The 18687-nt window shown below is 49.2% G+C and overlaps 2 protein-coding genes across 6 annotated transcripts in view; one reads left to right on the top strand and one right to left on the bottom strand.

Moving 5' to 3' along the window:
- LOC135823883 (uncharacterized) overlaps positions 1-2498 on the top strand; it is a 45374-nt gene extending 42876 nt beyond the window's left edge. For all 5 annotated transcript variants that reach the window (XR_010554789.1, XR_010554792.1, XR_010554793.1 and 2 more), the window contains 2 exons: positions 1524-1573; positions 2332-2498. Coding sequence is in view for 2 of the 5 variants with exons in the window: in XM_065336740.1 (XP_065192812.1) it covers positions 1524-1573; positions 2332-2351 (70 nt within the window). In the remaining 3 variants the exon portion in view is untranslated. The remainder of the gene's footprint in view (positions 1-1523; positions 1574-2331) is intronic.
- Positions 1-18687, bottom strand: part of LOC135823879 (uncharacterized) — a 57742-nt gene that overhangs the window by 28519 nt on the left and 10536 nt on the right. The window contains exons 4-5 of the mRNA XM_065336736.1: positions 18677-18687; positions 9688-9841 (exon numbers count right to left, since the gene is read on the bottom strand). The exon at positions 18677-18687 is cut by the window's right edge and continues 91 nt beyond it. Of these exons, the coding sequence (XP_065192808.1) occupies positions 9688-9841; positions 18677-18687 (165 nt within the window). The remainder of the gene's footprint in view (positions 1-9687; positions 9842-18676) is intronic.

The following is an 18687-nucleotide window of genomic DNA, read 5'->3' on the forward strand; positions in this document are numbered from 1 at the left end:
AGCGCGTCTTACGCCGCAATGAGCAGGCACACAAGCTCTCACCACAGTGGGATCCCAACCCCTGGACCGTGGACCAGATCTCTGGGTCTACGGTGACGATCTCCAACTCAGCAACTGGCCAAAGATCGACTCGCCATAATTATGTCGTTCGTCAAGCCCGTAATTGTTGTCACACAGACAGCCCATCACCCACTACCAGCGGAAAGTTCTGCCACCACACCTTACAAAATTACAACAAAATCACATGCAAGAAGTCCTTTCACTTTGACTACTGCTCGTTGCGTGACATCACTCCTCACCAAAGGACTTCCTGGGGATCACAATCCTAAACAGACAAATGTACGAATACCGCAACTGACTCTGTTGTTCTGCACGCCACGATCAACACGACTGCGTGCAAGACACAGCTGATCATCATCGCTGTACTCTTCCCTGAGCACGTTACCCTGTCGCTGCAGCCTGCGACGGACATTCCATAGTTCCACCAACTTGATGGCTTGATGTTCCCATTGACGTCGACCATGCGGTGTTGCCATTGACGACCTTCAACTTCAGGTCCTTGCCGTGGTCCGCACCATTCAAGAGATGGGCCACATTTGGTGTACTTTCACCCAGTTGGTCACTTATTTTAACCTTGCCGACTTTCCACTGCCGGACTGTTGCTTCAACAACTGGCGGAGACTGCGGCACATACGCATATCATCACTCTTCCTTGCAAACATCATTTCCGTCTCCACCACGTCCTTATCAGCCTGATCCATGCCTGACACCCCCAAGGCACTGTCCACTGTGCCGCCGGGCTGGTGGAGCGACGGACCGATTCTCCAGTGACGGTCGTCGTCCACAAGGCTGTTGGAGTGCGCATCCAAGATGTGCTAGAGCTGTTCAGTGTCGTGCAATAGCTATCGCATGAGCTGATTGTTTAGTAACTGGTGGTGTTAGTGGACAGTATAGCGTAACTTGTAGTTCCTTGGTCTTTCTCTTTTGTATAAACAAACTAGTAAGCTAACGATAAACTAGTTACACTGAGACAATTCGACTGGCACAAATTACAACAAAATCACATGCAAAAAGTCCTTTCACTTTTACTACTGCTCGTTGTGTGCCAACCACCATCATCAGTGTGCGCATTGGGCCTGGTTTGGTGCATGCCTGGTGGAATCTGACATAGCGGCTGATGCAGTGAGCACGTCAGGTAACACCTAACGCATTGAAAATGACTCAACTATGACTTGGTTCGATTGCAAAAAACCTAATGATAGTGGTACCGAAACATTCGGGTAACCGGAGTAAGTGCCAATTGATATTTTTGGCTCCAGTCAGTCAAGTGATTCAATTGCAATAAAATTATATACGTATGGTGGAACTCACTTAGTACGTACCCGGGTAAGACATACACCTGCATAACACGGTCCTCTTTTGTCGCACGGATTTTCCTCCCATAAGCGCATATTCAGATGTGTACGGATACGACTGCTTCCTTCTGTTCATGTGGTTCATTGTCGCTGTGTTACTGTATGCAGATCTCACTCAGCTCTGCGAGCATGCTGCTTCCAACACGACTTCCCGAAAGGTATGTATGGTGGCTAATAAATAATGCGAGAGTCTTTACGGATTCCAGTGCTCTCATGCCTTTTGCAAGTTCCTTTTGTAAGTCAAATGGAACATGGTTTGTGGTCAATACTTCAGCAGTAGTGGTGCGAGAATATTCGGGTGTCAAATTGCTCGGAATTGATGTATGATAACGGAGAATATACCAACATGTGAATCACTTGGAGATATGGTTTGCCAGGTTCTATTCACACTCACTAGGCTAGACCCTCTCGAGTATTGTACAACAGTTTTGGCCCAGGAGTTGTAAAGGGCACGGGGCAAGCTATGTCGGGACCTGCTGTAAAGTCTGCCATACACGAGCTGTACGTCTTATCGGATGGGATATACCCCTGATATTGCTGATAATGAATGGCCCGGTTTCATTGTACTGCTGTCCGCGATATTATATCCTTAGTGGCATTGTTAACTTCTCATTGCTTGTGGGGACGCATGGATCATACGTCCATCCAACACCTGCCAATCGGAACCCACCGACAACGCTGTCGGTTGGGTTGGACCACAATCGGTTGGTTTTTGAGTCCAAGATGCCACCTAGGTAGCACACAGCATTGCTAATCTGATTTTAAATTAGCTGCGCAAATCCTGGCATACTGCCCGTAAATGCATCTAACTCCCAGGGTACTTATGAGTTTTTAGGTCTATGTGGTACTTGTGTCGCATTGGCAGCCACTGTTCCGTTCTGTATTTTCTGGTGTATGTGTCGTTGAATCTCCACAGAAAATGTGCTCGCGCATTAGAAGGAGGTGAAAGATGCACCTGCAGGAGAATACATGCTTAAGAGAAGGCAGAAACATGCCCGGATCCACCAGAACTAGTGCTGGCAAGTCAACAGAGGCGAGTACTGATAATGTTCCAGATTGTGGTAGGATCACATAAGCAAAATTGACACTGGGAGGCACGGCGGTGGGTCAGCTCATGGCCAGCTCCAGTGGATATCACGTGCATCCAGTTCTAGTACTATAGTATGACTGCTACAAAGTAGTGCGGCCCAAATAGAACTCGGGTCAGGTGCCGAAGAACTGGGGGGTGGGGGGGGGGGGCATGTATCAATGAATGGTAATAACTCCGGAAATCATGCTGGTGTATCGACGGCGTGGGCCAATGAAGTGCTGGATTGATGGTGGACGACTGTACTGCAATCTTGGCTGGTCCCACTATCGCAGAGACAGCACTTCCTGGTGCAACCACCCTATCCTGCAATCTATATAATAATTATTATAAGAGATTTGTGTGAACGAGTTTAGCATGATGCAAGTCAGCTTATTGTGCTGGGGGCCTGGCTACATGTCACTATAGCTTTTTATAGACTCGATCACCGCATTACGCTGCCTTGCGTTGACTTGATTGAGCACTCTTTTTGGTTAGTGTCAAAGGTATATGTAATATGTATCTGCCTTCGTGCAAAGCTCTCTTTGTGCGTGTCTTGCAGATAGCTCGCTGACTTTGATGCTTTGAGCCATTTTCAAATTGCTTTTTTTGTTCATTTCATATAGACCGTATTGCCATTTGTTTAACCTCCCGCTCTTAGCTCCACTGATGGGACCTAAAAAAAGGCTGAAACAGCTGTCTGGAGATTGAGCGTCAGTATTATGGATTTAGGATACACGATCTGGGGACAGCACTAGTACTGTCTAGCTGTTTCGTCCTTTGTGGACTCATTAGCGAATCACGGAGAAATAACTCTTAACTAAGGATGAACCTAGCAGCCATGAAAATGGATAAATAATGCCTCCAAGCCAGAATTCAAGGCTACATGTGTAGGCCCGAATGTGCCTTGCCCAAGTGCTGAAACTGATAAGTCATTGAGATACGCATAGAACATCTGGCAAAGGAACTACTAAAGCCCCCACAAGCACGGTATTCTACTTCAACAAGGAAGAATTTTGAAAGCATGCACAGCCCTACATGTATAATGTTGGTATAGGTAAGCCTTGTTTGATAAATTAACATGACAAGGCGGGGGACGCACTGTGTTAAAAAACAGTGCTCCTGATACTCTAGTATGTCCTCGGCTTTGTCACATGCTGTCAACCGATCAACACATACAACGTTGCATGCAAAACGGCTGCAGCCTCGAAGTACGGAGTGCTATTTTGGAAAATGCTAGATGTACAGCCTGTACTTATACAGGTGTTCTATCAACTAGTGCCATTATGACAACGGTAGCTGAATGATACATGTACATACACCCGGGGTCATCATTTCAAGAACCTCTGGGTCTAAGCCCGAAGTAACATTCAACTACATGACTGTATACACCATCATGTATACACCATCTTCGTAGTAACTGAGTCTACCCCTCACCCACTACTGCCACTGTGACCACAATTGCGCACAAACAGAGGACCTTAGAGGACCTACTTCTAACTACAGTGCTGGCCAAAGAAATCCAACCTTATGAATAAAATTGCACCGGGCGCTACGCAGCCCTAGTAGTAAACATACTGGACCGGTCTGTGCTCTCGAACGCGGCGCTACTTTATTAACGAGGTTGGATTTCTCTGGCCAGCACTGTACAAAATACACACATGCACACACAACACTGCTAGGCTTTCCACCACCACACTAGGTTTTGAAACCGAAGAGTGGCAAAATTCAGGGCCAGACTAGAAAATCTGGGGAGACCTGATGGTTTTTTAAAGCAAAACACAGCCAACACTCTGCAGCTTCACAGCCTCCGGCAGGTTTTCCCGAGCGCACAAAATTAAAAGTTGTTGAGGCACCACGAATACAGTCGGGCGTCACAGAACGTGGGACCCAGGAATGTACGTGTATACCTCTAGGTACACCACAGCCAATAACGTTTTAAAAAGAAACGAGGTGCCAATAGACTCGAGTCTCTGCTTTTCTGGAATACAGATTCTGCTACACACGTATTGCTCACTATCCAGTGGGATGTGCATCTAAGAAAGTGGTACAAGAAGTCAAGGAACTAAGCCTAAGGCCAGATTGCTGAAAGGTTTTGTATAACTGACGAGCCTGACCCCTTGGAAACAACAGCTGTGGATGCGTGGCTCTACTGTAATAAATGTACAGGTACACAAACAATTTGAATGCAGAAATAACAACAACAAACAGGGAGAGGTGTAGGAAAATATACTCGGCCCCTAGTGAATTTGCTTGTGTATTAGCTTGAAAACTTTGGGTACACTTCTTGAGAGACCTAACTGCATGCAGCTAAAATATGGAGTGCCGTTGTCACCGACGACTTTTCCAGTAAAGTTGCGGCTAACATCTTCTCAGGTATTCCCGGGTCTTCGCTAAGGCCGTAAGGGTGGATGATATCATGTGCGTCTTCTATTGCTGATGTCGCTACACTCGATGGTGGTGCTGATGTACTGATTGTGGTGGAAGATATTGAGATGCCGTATGTCTCGAACCTTTTCGCTAGGTCTCCGCGGCCATCGCGCAAGAGGGTCGGGAGCACCACAACTGCAACGCCACAGATCCAAGGATCGATTCTCGGACAAAACATTCTTCAGATTGCCAAAGGTCCCCAGTGCTTGGCAATACTGGCCTGTACAGCATGAACACACCACACATACGCCCACACACCATGTACCATGTAAACGCCCGTTGCAGGAGAAGCACGCAAATCTGCAAATTAATTGGATGTGCACCCACAGATTTTCTCGTATAGGAACAATAGCTGATCTGAATCTGAATAAAACAGATCAAGACTAGTGCCAGATAACAGTCTAATCCGCACAAGGCAACTGGCGCAGCCATGTGAATCTCGAGCAAAATGGACAAACATGTCCCCAATTATCAGCAAACGGGTGTGCGTTACAGGATTGGCCTGGCAACTTCAAACAGGCACAATCCACTAACGTGGTGCCCCGTCAACTTCAACGGGAACACACCGATACAAACACAGCCCCACAACAGCAAAACGGGAACGCCGTTACAAATATGGTGCCCTGGCAACTTAACGGGAACGCACCAACACAAGCTGGCCTGGCACCTTCAAACAGGCACAACTGACAAAACACGGCATCCGGCAACAGCAAATGGGTAGGTACACCGTTACAAGAACAGTCCATCGCACCAAAATGCTGCTGCCACAACATTATAGCAGCAGCACGCCAGACATGCATACATGGCATTCCCAAAAGCCGATACCTGGAGTCAAATTCATCCATCACACTGTTTGTTAGGGCTGAATTTTCCAGTGACAATAGCAAATCCCGCCTAAGGCTCATGTGATGAGATCTGTACACCAACAGTTTCAGGGTATATTCTAGGACGAATTTCCAACCGGTTACGGTACAATGAGGAGTCGGGGGGTCCCCCTCCGGAAATAGTTTTCAAAATACAACCCAAATATGACACTCGACAGCAATTTAACAGATTTCTTGGTGCTGGAGTGTCGCGCGGAGCTGTTGGACTGTAGCAACGCCGTTGCTACAGCTCGATGACGTGGTTCGACCGTACAAACCATACAAACTCGTGACCCTAGTACCAGCCCACGCGGCTTCGTTGGAAGTATCCATCCAGAAAAAAGCGTATGACCATTCACAGCTCCATTCACCCACAGAAAAGTACGGGCGGTTGGAACTGATTTGTAACTTTTCAACCGGTCGCCAACTATTTCAACCGGTCGAAAACCGGTTGGGGCGGTTCTAGAAAATTCCCTGCAACTATAGTCACAGTATCAATGCACATTAGTAGAGCATAAGAACTCACTTGCGCTCATACCCTGTCACGTAGAGATGCTACTCTACGTGTACTGTTCCGATGTCCATTGGGGTGGTATGCCGGCCACTTGCCAGATGTAGAGCTTTTAAGCCGTACTTTGCCACCGTCTGCTTGCCGTATCACCACCTCACTTGCAACTCTGGATTCCAGGACTGTCGCTCCAACAATGGGCATGGAGCAGGAGCTAACCTGATAACAGTTGAGAGCGTGACAGAGTATCTTATTTAAATAAGGCCGAGTAAGGTGGATCCCTTTGGCAAAAGTGAACACAGGCTTGGTGCTACAGGCATGGGCTGTCATGTACCGGAATAGCCAATACCGGGCATGTTTGGTCGACAGTAGATGGAACTGCGACGGCTCCACCGTATATGGCCGCGTCTAAGTGACCTTCAGGCGCAACGTGACCAAGTCAGGTGCGAGACTCCCAGCCTCCCACACAAATACTCTTTGGCTGTCAAACGAGTGAATACTAGTAGATGATGCTAAATACTCGCTGGCAAACAATAAGCCATACAAGGCCAGTAGTATACTTACCCACAGCATAGCCTGATCTACAATATGACTGATTGGATCGTTGTAAGTATTGCCGAAAATGGATTAAGTCGTCCACTAAAAGCTCTTTGAAACTCGGATGTTGAGCCAATATGGCAATAATAAAATTAATGTAGAAAGGAAAAGAACGTATGGATATGAGTGTAGAGTAACTGTCACTATATACTAAATACAGTCAGAAAGTGCAACAACCAGGCACTAAAACATTTGACGACCCGACTCCTGGCTTCAACACATCTCCGTAGTGTTAAGGAGAGACCAAAGAGGGAAAGGTAATACTGGTTTCGTCATCGTCCAGTAACAATCAACATTTCTTGTTCTTGTGGGACTGTAGCTTCAACTACTAGCTTGTGCTCATTTTCGTTGCGCTTACCTTCCCCTCTTTGGTCTCTCCTTTTAACCTTGAACCTTCCAAGTTGGAAGGCTGTTGGTTAGCGCTACGGAGATGTGTTGAAGCTAGGAGTCAGGTCGTCGAATGTCTCAGCACTCTGTCAGTTTTGTGCCTAGTTGTTGCATTTTTTTACTGTAGTAGCTAGTTACAGTGGTGGACAGTTACTCTTAACTCGTATCCATATGTCCTTTTCCCTTCTAATAAAAGCTCTATCCGCAAATATGCCGAGGTGGCTTGCCGTATCTCCCTCTATGCCATGCAACACAACTGTTGAGCGAGCAGCTTTTAGGCCAGCCCCATTGCACAACAGGTAATAGGCTACTAATAGCGTAACGCAGCTAGGTAAACACGAATCGATGAAAGAGGCAGACTTCTTAGAACAAAGAGACTAGTTGTGAAGGACACAACATTTTCAGCAGTCAGCAGTAGGAGAAATTGCTCTTAATTATGCAGCAATACTAGGCTTACACGTTTGTGTCATGCGTTCTGAGACGGAGTCCTTGACTAGCTCGTCACTGGCCGCACTCAGAGCAGCAGTCGTCACTACACATGGGTTGGGAAGCAATGGACAAAATTAACACTTGCCATGCACACATGCACTGCTTACCAGCTAAGTTAATATGTCATACTGTACTGCAGCAAGCAAGGAACTGGCAATACCTGCACCAGGCCTATCTACTGTGACCCATGCCATTGTGAATGAAAAGAGGCAGCATTTGACAGTATGAGCGGTGTGATGAACGGGAATGCATAATACAAGCCAGTCGAGCATTGGTACATGTACTTACGGACGCAAGTTGGCTGCACACCGCTCCACTGGCCGTTGATTTCACAAGTACACACGGCCGAGCCCATAAGGACATAGGGAGACTGCACACAAACGTGGTCGTGTTGCTGAACATCAAGCCGTTCACGGTCATCGAGCCCAGTGCCGGTGGTGTCAGGACCTGGCAGTCGGTTTGACCTGCACAAGCACAGAGTGCACAGAGCACAGAGCACAGGCATTCAGTGCATGCATGTTTGGCCTAGGGGTGATACGAGTGCCAAAATTGAGGACTCGAGTACTCTTTGAAAAAACGAGCGAGTATTCGAGCGAGTACGAGTATTTTACTGACAACATAAAACAATGTACTGCACACACTCTCGTAACACTGAACGTATTACACCTGACACATGTAGTCTTGCATGCAGCCTAGTGCAGGAAATAGTCTGAACTACGTCTTTTGTTGGTAAGTAGGGACAAGTAATAATTTCACACTTGCATGGGTTATCAGTACTGGTCAGAGTAACAGACGTGCTTGATGTACAAGCATACAGTACACTGTGCATAAGATACTTGAGTATTTTGCGAAACGAGTCCTCACTCCTTTCGAATTTTCGAGCAAACGCTCGAGTATTCGATATACTCGTTTCATCCCTAAAACGTTTGCGTATGTGTGCGTGGCACAGACATTGGTTTTGAATACATTGTAGTACACGCATTGTGTAAAGGAAATTGATGCGAAGACTGCCTCAACATGGCCATGCAAAGTAATAAAATAAATACAGCAGTGAATAGCAGTCAACAGTAGCTCTACATTTTGCTTGTAATAGAAGTCATTAGCGTCAGAGCAAGAAGAGGGACAAGACGAGTCAAGGGACAATCCGGAGGACGCAATATCATACGACCAACTGTTTGTTTCTACCAGCGTTATTGTACCGTCGACACAGCTCTGACGACGATATACTGGGCGAATGCCGCGGGGCCTCCCAGCGTGTCAACGGCAGTGGGTGATGGGCAGATAACAAGGTAGCTTGCGGACAACATCGGTGGCATGAAGCCTAGTGACTGCCAAGCGTCTTGGCGCGACGGGCGAGCAGTACAGTGTCATGCCCCAGGGGCTGCTGTAGCTGTCGACGTCGGCGGGTCTTGAGGTGCGTTCGCAGGCCTTCATGGCGCTCGGACAACTGCAATACTAGTACACAGACTCTCACTACTAGCTACATAGTACTCTGATTCTGGCACCTTATTTCTGCATTGAATAGTGATTGATTTTCCGCGCCGAATATCCGACGCTGCATGCATGTCCAATGCGCGTCAACAGTACTTCACACTTTCCTTTTCCCGCGTTATCACCTCAGCTATGCCAGTTTTGTATGTGGAAACCCCCTATATAATAGCAGTTTGGTCTATATTTTTAATCATTCAATATCTACCTTCACTGATGAGCTATGTATTAGCGAAACAGCTGTCTGAAGGAGTTTATCAATATCGTCTACGGAAGTGTCCTCGCAATGATGATGGTTGTGTGCAGGAGGGTCTAGTCGGCTAAAGAGCGCAGTGTGGTGGTGGAGGTGACTCAACATTTTCTTCAATGGCCGAGAGCTCTGTCGCACCCTGTAATAATAATAGAAGTCATGGTACTACTATCAGTGCTGCTGCTGGTGCTTACCTGGAGCTGGTGTGACCTTGCCTGGGCAGTACTGTGCATCAGAGCCATCAGCACAGTCGTACCAAACACCGTCGCAGCGCTGTGATGGCAGGATACAGCCACAGGCTGGAACGCAGGCAGGGCAGGTAGCCAGACTGGCACTGCAGTTGAATGGCTGGATACACGTACCCATACACACAACACACAAAGCAGTCAAGAGATGAAGAAAGTGTCTGCTCGGCACATCTTTTGTACAGTCAAGAGATATTAGCATATTTGGAGGAGGTGGTAGCCTAAAACAGGCTCGACAAAAGTTACCGGCTTATGCCAACAACTCAGTGTTCTGGTAGAGTAGACGGTTCGATACCGGAACGCCTTGACAGCCAAATTTGTATAGACCCAAACCGATCATCAGCGTTGATTTTTCACTCGAAATATGTTTGTGGAAGGAAACTGGCATGTTGAAGTTTGCTCTGGGGCCAGAGTCAATCGAACTGAGCCACTCCTTTGTGTTGACCCATTGCCTCCAAGTTGCCCAATTTTTCGCTTCAAAAAAGTTCAAATCAGAGGTGGCTCCAAACCGGACACGTTTTAGAGTGCACGTCAAATTCACTTTGGGTCTGAAATTAGCTAATTGCTATCGCTCCACGACAGCCAGTACAGAGTAACAATAAGCCTTGTGTGTGCTTCCATTAGTTTTGATTGGCATGCGGTGCTTTATTGGCAAGAGGCGAGCCGCTGTTTACCTGCGACAAGAAGTTGATTTTTCGAAAGTCGTAAAACTCAAGTCGCAGTGCGAAGCAACACGTCAAAAACTCACCTGCTTGGTATGGCGCGTCTGGTCATCGCAGAGCCATGAAATTTTGGCTCGGAGTATAACACATCGTAGTCTCACTGTGACATATGTTTTCTAATCAAAATACCAAGAGAGAAAGTGAATATTGAGTCCGTTTCGGTTTGCAACCTGTGTCCTATTTGAAACCGTCGCCTCTACCCGGTGAAACACCCTAACCATACACCTACAAGTATAACATATATCCTAAGGACTCAGGCTGAGATGCCCGACTGGTCCTGGGTCCTGTGATAAGCACGATCATCATTTGTGATGATGAAAAGTGGCAGGTAACACCCAGACTACTACATGCTCTGTAAATAGGAAAGATCAACGCCACCAGAATCTGCCTTCCTACAAGCCTGAAGCTTCTCTACACAAGAGGGATATATCGGCTCTCTTGAAATTCAACTTACGATTACATGAGGCAGCTGCCCCACTCCAGGAACCGTCAATCTGGCAGATGCGCACAATGCTTCCCTGCAGGTTGTATCCGGAATTTCAGCCGAAGACGACGCTGCCTCCAGCAGAATAGTTTGTGCCCTGGGAGTAGCCGTTGGTCGGTTTAGCTAGCGGTGTGCACACACCGGCTGTACACGTCACAGGCACGTACACACACAGGCACGTACACACACAGGCACACACACACACACACACACACACAGGCACACACACACACACACACACACACACCTTGACCTTGATACACAAGGATTCTTCATTATTTGCCACGTTTGAGCTGAGCTGCGATCATCGCGCTTTGTTGCAGTGTGCTAAAAAAACAAGAACAAAAAAAACGGCCAAAAAAGTGGGGCGGCTGAGGCCGCCCCAGCCACCCCAGCTGTGCCGGCCTTGCATGCCTGGTGTACGGTCTGAAAGATGAAAGATGGAGCTCTTGTATACACGGGCCCGGAAAGTCTGCTTCGCCTGCTCGGCAGCAGCTTCGTAGTGGTGGTCAAGGGTCGAAGACCGACGGATACGGATCAACTCCCCAGTGATCACACCTTTACCCATACTACGGGGGTGGTTACTACCGGCAAGCAGATACAGGAAACGATTGGTGACCTTGAAATGAGGCTTCACCGCCATGTATCCCTTACTACGGAAAACTGTGGTGTCCAGGAAATCAATGCCATCATGTGCCAGTTCATGCGCAAACTCGAGGGCCGAACACTTATTAATCCTGTCTAAAGCGCGCTGAACTTGACCTTCGCAACCATGCAATGAAACAAAAATGTCACTGATAAAGCGTCTATAAACCTGAACCTCTAAACCCTCCCCCTCTAAGATCGGCAAAATGTACCGATTCTCCAAATACAGCATAACAATGTCGGCATAGACCACTGCTGCAGGCGAACCCATGGCAGTCCCTTGGATCTGCGGAAACAAATCGTTATCTTACACGAACCCGTTAGTCTTCCGAATGACTGACATCAAGGAAGTCACTGCTGTTGTTAACCGTGTACGAAGGGCCGGGGGCATCCACCTTGTATACCTGTGTGTGATATACCACGACAATGCCACGTGACCGAGCTCGTTGGGGATGCTGGTGTAAAGGCTGGTCACATCTATACTAAAAATAAATGATCGTCCCGCACAGGCAAACCTTCTACCAAGTTGATGAAATCCGTAGTTCAGGCCAGAACAGTACTTTCCTCACGTACATACAGGTTCAGTAGAAAGTCAATGAAATTAGTGGGATAGTAGCCAGGACTATTCAGACTAACAATAGGCCTAACCTTCAGGGCACAGGGCTTATGTGTTTTGATAAGTCTCCTGAAAACGGGCATACGCCCCCGGTGCGACTAAGAACAGTGACATATAAAATGGTCATACGATGCCCGATGCGATGCCTAGTCATGGTGAGTAAACAATTGACTCGGGTCGCAAACACGAAGTCTCAACACAGCCTTGAGCCTGTTGGTTGCCATCGGCAGTCTAGCCACATGTTCATCTAGCCCCTCAGGAAAAAAAACAGTCATTTATAATGTTGGGCATTGTGATGCTGGGCACGACCTATATCATCATAGTGAGATCCGTCCAGGACTACTATCACAATAGACTGCCTTTGAATATGCCCGAGTCTGATCGCGTTCTAATTCCCAAACTATGTGCTGCATGTGTGCACTCCGCCTATGGTTAGTCTACTCCAGAACAACGCCTGGAGAGGTTGTAGTGGAATGATGGCAAAGCCCCTGTGACCCAACCCAAGCGGCCACACAACCAAGACGTTTTATTTCGCTTACATTTGTCTACAAGGAAAAAAGAGAACTGAAAAAAAGCCATGATCTCGGAACTACTCGTAGTAGTAGTAGTACTGCTTGACCTAAACCGGAACTAAATCGTACCCGCACGGTACGCAGCGCAGACTGCACGTACAGCAGAACATAACCATGATAACGCGACGCAGCTTGGAAAGCCAGCTAGCTAGCTATGTATGAAACAACGGACCGCAAGCATGACAGCGGGAAATGCAAAGGGCCAGTCGGCAACAGTACACAATGACGATTTATGCTATTGGGTATCATTCATGGCTAGACCTAACACTGTATGCACGTGACATGTCGCCAAGTTATTGTTCTAACCAGAGGAGTAATTGTCACCTTCAGCAGCATGGATCTAAGAGTAAGACTAAGACTGTATTCATCATCACACCTCCACCAGGTGACAAGTCTCTTTACGAGCAAAGACCGGAATACACTCGAAACGCTGTGAAAGGAAAAACCTATAGCATTTAGGAACACAACCTAGAATAATAGAACCACAGAACAAATGAACTACTGCACACCATCAGCTCCACACTCACGGAGCATACCTCCTTGGGGCTCTCAATGTATCTCGATTCCGGAGGCTTCGTCCAACTGGCTGATCATCTTCAGCAATCGGCAGGTCAAAGGCAATGGGCAGTTCGCCATTGCTGCTAGAACTGGCCTCCACCTGGTCGACTTCCGTTGACTCTGACTCAGCCTCGCCTGGATCCATCTTCAACAGATCAACATTCACGATCTTCGTGCCACCGCGACCGTGCGCAACGACGACCGTTGAGGATGCCACCACTGCCTCGACCACCCAACCACGCTCGTAGGGAGGCTGGCGCTTCTGCCGTCGGTCCTGGCGTCGCAACAGTACTGGATCTCCGGGCTGATAGGGACAAGCGACACGAGATCTCGATTCATCGATGGAGTCAGCTTGCGATAACTGGCCGTCTAAATAATCCCACACCCGGGCCGTCTGCATCTTCAGCTTGTCCACCCAAGCGCTCTCAGATAGCTCGCTGCCGGACTTCTCCACCACCAGGCGCTTCGGCTTCCAGCCATACATCGCCTCGGCCGGGCTGATTCGAGTGACACTATGCGGGCGTACACGGTACTTGAATAGCAGCAGATCAAGAGCCGCTTTCCAATCATCCTCTTCCTCCAACACCTTCCGAATCAAAGTGAGGAGCGTACGATTGAACCTCTCTACCGTGCCTTGACTCTGCGGGTGACGAACTGCACCATGCTGCACTCGAACTCCAAACGCCGCAAACAAAGCCGACATGATAGCGTTGACAAACTCGGTGCCGTTGTCGCAGCGCACAATCTCTGGTGGGCCCCACCGGGCACAGATGGACAGAAAGGCATCAGCAACACTTCGTGCATCGTGCCGGGGCAACGGAACGACTTCAGTCCATTTGGTAAATGCGTCCACACACACCAGGACGCAGTGGAACCTGCCATCACGACTGCCGCCGAGCTCCATGGTGTCGATGAACACGGTGTTCCACGGACCAGATGGCATGGCAGACCTCGTAGCTGGAACACTCTCGCCACGCTGCGGACTGGCAACAGCACAGGCCTGACACTTGCCAACAAAGTCCTGGCACTTTGCTGCCATTGAGGGAAAGAAGCACCGGCATTGCAGAAACCGCCAGGTTCCCTCCCAACCGGCGTGTCCAGTCTGAAGATGGGCTGCGCGCAACACTCTCTCCTCCAGAGACTCTGGGACTACTGGAACGACTTCTTCTTCACCAGTCGGCACCTTGAAGCTCCTCATCAGGACACCGTCGGCAACACAGAGTTGATTCTGGATCTTCTTGTAGCCAGCAGCGACAACTTCCTGTTCAGCTGTCTTCGCTGCAATCACCGCTGTGATGGCCGCATCACTTTCCTGTTCGCTGGCTATCTCTTGGAGCGACACAGGGCCAAGAGCAGATGGATCGATGCAGGCACCAGACACGCCGACGTCAAACTCGCCGACGCCTGACTGACCTTTCCAGTACTGGACGAGCTTCTCAGGAACTCTAGTCAGCTCGTCTGCCTTGTTGCTGGCAGATGGAACCCACTCCAGATCAACGCTGAGGTCAGCCGCTTTGATCAAGTCATCGATGATTTGGAGTCGCCGGTGAACCACCACCTTGTTCAGCCCACTGACTTTGATTCGCTTCAAGTGGCCGAAAAGCGAGCTCAGCCAGCCATGAACGGTCTTGGAGTCGGTCAAGACCTTCACCTTGCGCACATTCCACTCAACCGCCAAACTCAGGCCCTTGATGACCGCCTCGAGCTCTGATAGGTTGATGTGGCGAGTGTCGTTCTTCAGTCTCAGCCAGCATTGGTCCTCTACCACTCGGCCGTCGACTTCCAGGGCCACGCCATAGGCGATACTCGAGGCATCACACCAGATCTTCCAGGAGTGTTCCTCGCCGCTTGGAACGCTCCAAGCACCATGAACTGGGTCTTCCTTCAGCACCCGAGCCATGACGTCACGACACAACACCTGCAACTCTTCTGGAACCGGCTCATCCCATGCATCAGTCAGACAGGCCAAACGACGGAGCCAGCTTGACATCGGCCGCAGCCAGCGACACACAGGATAATGCGCCGTCAGGGCGCCACACCAGCGAAAGATGCTACGCTTCGTCAGCACAGCAGGAATATCAATGGATGTCGGGTCACGACGATCCCATCGCAGCTGGTCTCCCTCAGCATCAATCTTCAGGCCAAGCACGCACGCCTCCTCAAGCTTCACAGGCGGCTTCGTTGGTAGACCATACCGTTGCAGAGAGGCAGCCAGCTCCTTGGTCTGATGGCGTGGTGTCAGGATGTCATCCACATAGTTGTCAGTTGCCGGAAAGTCCTTCGTAACCCACCGGACAATAGCATCCATGACTTTTGGTGCGATTGAAAGGCCGAACCCCATGCGCTGCATGACAAACTTCTGACCTTTCCAAGCCACCACCTGAAACCGCTGCAAGGCAGGCTGTACACGCACGTTCAGGAAGGCCTTCCGAATATCCAGGATATCCATAGCATCGCCGCACTGGCGCCATTTCCGAAGCTTCTCTTCACATGCTGGTGCATCCAGGCCCGGATGAGACACAATGAGACTGTTCAGCGCGCGATAATCCAGACAGGGGCGGACCGGAGTGGACACTTTGTGCTCTTGACACACTGCCAGCAGAGGCAAAACACCGCCAATCTCGCCGTGCGAGCCTTCGTCATAAGGAACTAGCCATCCTTGATCAATCCAGTTTTGGACCTCGGTGACGAACTTCACCTCCTGATCATCCGATAATCCTTGGCGGGAATACTCGCCGATGCCTGTACCGATAGGTGAACTTGGAGCAGCTCCGTCGCACCATTTCCAAGTGACTTCCCAGAAGCCTTTCTCGGGGTCGAACATCACTTCACAGTCACTCATCTCCAACGTGACCTTGTCTCCATCCTGTCGGACCTGAACGTGGCGTGGCAAGTGCTCTTCATTGCTGATCTTACTCTCGACTGCAGCCACGACTGGCCTCGTTCCGAACACAGCACCAGTTAGCTGGCCGTCACTCTCTGAATACTCCAGAGCAACACCACCGGCCGATGAGATCACATCAAGACCAATCAGCATGTCAGAGCGAACCACGTCCAGAGAATCAACTACCAGAAACTTGGCCTTGATTTTCGGCAGGTACACATTGTTGTCATCACGGGAGACAGTCAGCTCCACAGTGCCAGTGATATCGAGTGAGTTGCCGTTAATAGCCGTGATCATGTCCTCACCCGACGGCTTGCAGACAGGCACAGACAGTGTACGCACCGCAGCAGAAGACACTAGGGAGCGACTCGAGCAAGAGTCAATGGCTGCCTTCAGCCTGGTCCGCTCTCCATTGACCGACACGAAGACTTTCGGCAGGCCACCACGACGCCTGGCAACGAGGGCAAGACATGCATCATCTTCGCACTCTGCAGCAGCGACATCTGGTGATACTGCAAATGCATTGGCACCTGCACCAGGAGTCCTGCCACTCACTTGTCCTTCGGATTTGGCCTCAGGACAGTGCCTCTTGATGTGACCAAATCGCTTACATCTGAAACACTGCACCTTCTTCTTCTTGGGGCAGTCCCTCCTCAGGTGGCCAGTTTCTCCGCACAGGTAGCATACTCTGCTGTCTCCTGGCTCAGGTCCTACGGCAGACGCGCTGACACCAGGCTCATCCGCCACTGCAAGGAGAGCACGTGCTTGCTTCGTCAGCTGTGTCATCGTGGGATCCCCACTAGCCGCCGCACTGAGGCGCAGCTGATTTGCAAATCGACGAGGCAGACCTGACAAGAACTGCTCGACGAGCACCGGGTCTTTTCCATCTGCTGCTTCCTTGTGGCCACTACGCGTCAACAAAAGGCGCAAGTCAGATGCATAAACATCAACAGTTTCATCTTCCCGCTTCCGACGTCGCACAAACTGGGAGTACGCCTCCCTCGACGAGCAGGCGAACGACTCCTCAAGCCGTGCCTTCACCTTATCCTCGTCCTCCTGATCCGCAGTAGCCATTTGTCTCCACACCGTAAAGGCATCGCCAGATAGATACAGAGGCACATGCGCCATTCGCTCCTTGCCTGTGCTCCATTTCTGAATTTTTCCCACGACCTGGAACTTCTGCCAGAACTCTTCCAAGTCCTCCTGGCCACTAAATGCGCGCAACGCGCCTTCTGCTTTCGCCATCCTTAGTTCCTCCCCGCAGTCCCGGGTTTCGGCACCAGAAACTGTAGTGGAATGATGGCAAAGCCCCTGTGACCCAACCCAAGCGGCCACACAACCAAGACGTTTTATTTCGCTTACATTTGTCTACAAGGAAAAAAGAGAACTGAAAAAAAGCCATGATCTCGGAACTACTCGTAGTAGTAGTAGTACTGCTTGACCTAAACCGGAACTAAATCGTACCCGCACGGTACGCAGCGCAGACTGCACGTACAGCAGAACATAACCATGATAACGCGACGCAGCTTGGAAAGCCAGCTAGCTAGCTATGTATGAAACAACGGACCGCAAGCATGACAGCGGGAAATGCAAAGGGCCAGTCGGCAACAGTACACAATGACGATTTATGCTATTGGGTATCATTCATGGCTAGACCTAACACTGTATGCACGTGACATGTCGCCAAGTTATTGTTCTAACCAGAGGAGTAATTGTCACCTTCAGCAGCATGGATCTAAGAGTAAGACTAAGACTGTATTCATCATCAAGGTTCATTGGGGGCATGATGTCCCCCACCCCATCCCCCTTGCCCCCTGCACCTGAAGTACCGGTATTGCCCCTCCCCCCCCCAAATAAAGTACAGGACACAGATGGAGCACTGGGGAGCACGTAGCAGTAGGCAAGTTGACGATGCCAGTGCAGACACACCGTCTCACCTCGGTCACCACACTGGCACAGTCATATGGTCTCCAAGGAACATAGCTACCAGAGAACACACAGAATGGGAGTATATAGTGCTATCCCGGAGGATAGACAACCTCCTATACAAAAATATCTACTGATAGAGTTCTGTGTAGACCCTATGTGCACATATGTGTGGATGAGTACTGGTAAACGAACAGCTAACCCTAGTCTAAGTAAAATAAATGTAGAATGTAGACCCTGGGCAAAAAAATAAGTAAATAAAAATAATAGCAACACATGACGGAACTCGGATGGAGAGCCAAGGATTAAAATTAAAAAAGAGGACCATAAGTTTACGAGGTATCCGTTTTTTCCAACACTAACGGGTATAAACATGATGCAGCTAAGCATCAGGTCGTTGAATGTCATGATCTCATCAGTCAGTTTTTGTGCTGATTGTTGCACATTTTTGACTCAACAGTATTCTGCATATAACCGTTAGTGTTGGACAAAACGGATAACTTGTAAACATGAGGGAACACTCATCCTTACCCAAGTCCCAA

The sequence above is a fragment of the Sycon ciliatum genome, chromosome 8 (genome assembly GCF_964019385.1).
Source record: "Sycon ciliatum chromosome 8, ocSycCili1.1, whole genome shotgun sequence".
In the NCBI taxonomy this organism is placed as follows: Eukaryota; Metazoa; Porifera; class Calcarea; order Leucosolenida; family Sycettidae; genus Sycon; species Sycon ciliatum.